General features: G+C 68.4%; 1 protein-coding gene across 1 annotated transcript in view; it reads left to right on the top strand.

The window, feature by feature from the left end:
• Positions 1 to 523, top strand: part of FKBP8 (FKBP prolyl isomerase 8) — a gene marked incomplete at its 5' end in the record, with an annotated part of 5,215 nt that extends 4,692 nt beyond the window's left edge. The window contains one exon of the mRNA XM_009642762.2: positions 64 to 523. Within this exon, the coding sequence (XP_009641057.1) occupies positions 64 to 150 (87 nt within the window). The remainder of the gene's footprint in view (positions 1 to 63) is intronic.
• Between the last annotated feature and the right edge of the window lie 6 nt (positions 524 to 529).

Here is a 529-nt window from a genome sequence, read left to right as displayed (position 1 = left end):
CTGCCGGCGGGGCTTGCGGCGCACAACGTGCATCCTGTCACCTTGCTGGTCTCTCCTCCTTAGTCCATCCCCTGGAAGTGGCTCTTCGGTGCGACAGCCATCGCGCTCGGCGGCGTGGCCTTGTCCGTGGTCATCGCGGCGAGGAACTAAGGATGGCGGCGGGGCGGCCCTGCGGCACAGGACCTGCGCCAGGATGTGCTTCTCTTCTGCCAAGGGGCTTCCTCGGGGCTCCACCGACTCCTCCCCACGGACTTGCAGTTGCAGAAACACGGATGCTTTCTCTGCCAGAGGTGCCGATCCCCCTCCTGACGTCCCCCTGTATCCCTCCCCGGCACAAGCGGGATGCAGCTGCGGGGACAGAGCTGCGGGCAGAGCAGGGACCCCCAAGCCCGCTCCCAGGCGGTCGGGGCTCAGCCCCCAGCCCTGAGTGTGTCTTGGGGAGCAGGAGCTCCTGCACACTGGTACGCCGTGGCTGTCCCCAGCCCGATGACCCCCAGCGGGCGCCGTGGTCCTGCCGACATGGCGGGAC

Source organism: Egretta garzetta, unplaced genomic scaffold (genome assembly GCF_000687185.1).
Source record: "Egretta garzetta isolate BGI_Z169 unplaced genomic scaffold, ASM68718v1 scaffold567, whole genome shotgun sequence".
NCBI lineage: Eukaryota > Metazoa > Chordata > Aves > Pelecaniformes > Ardeidae > Egretta > Egretta garzetta.
This window is presented reverse-complemented; position numbering and strand designations above follow the sequence as displayed.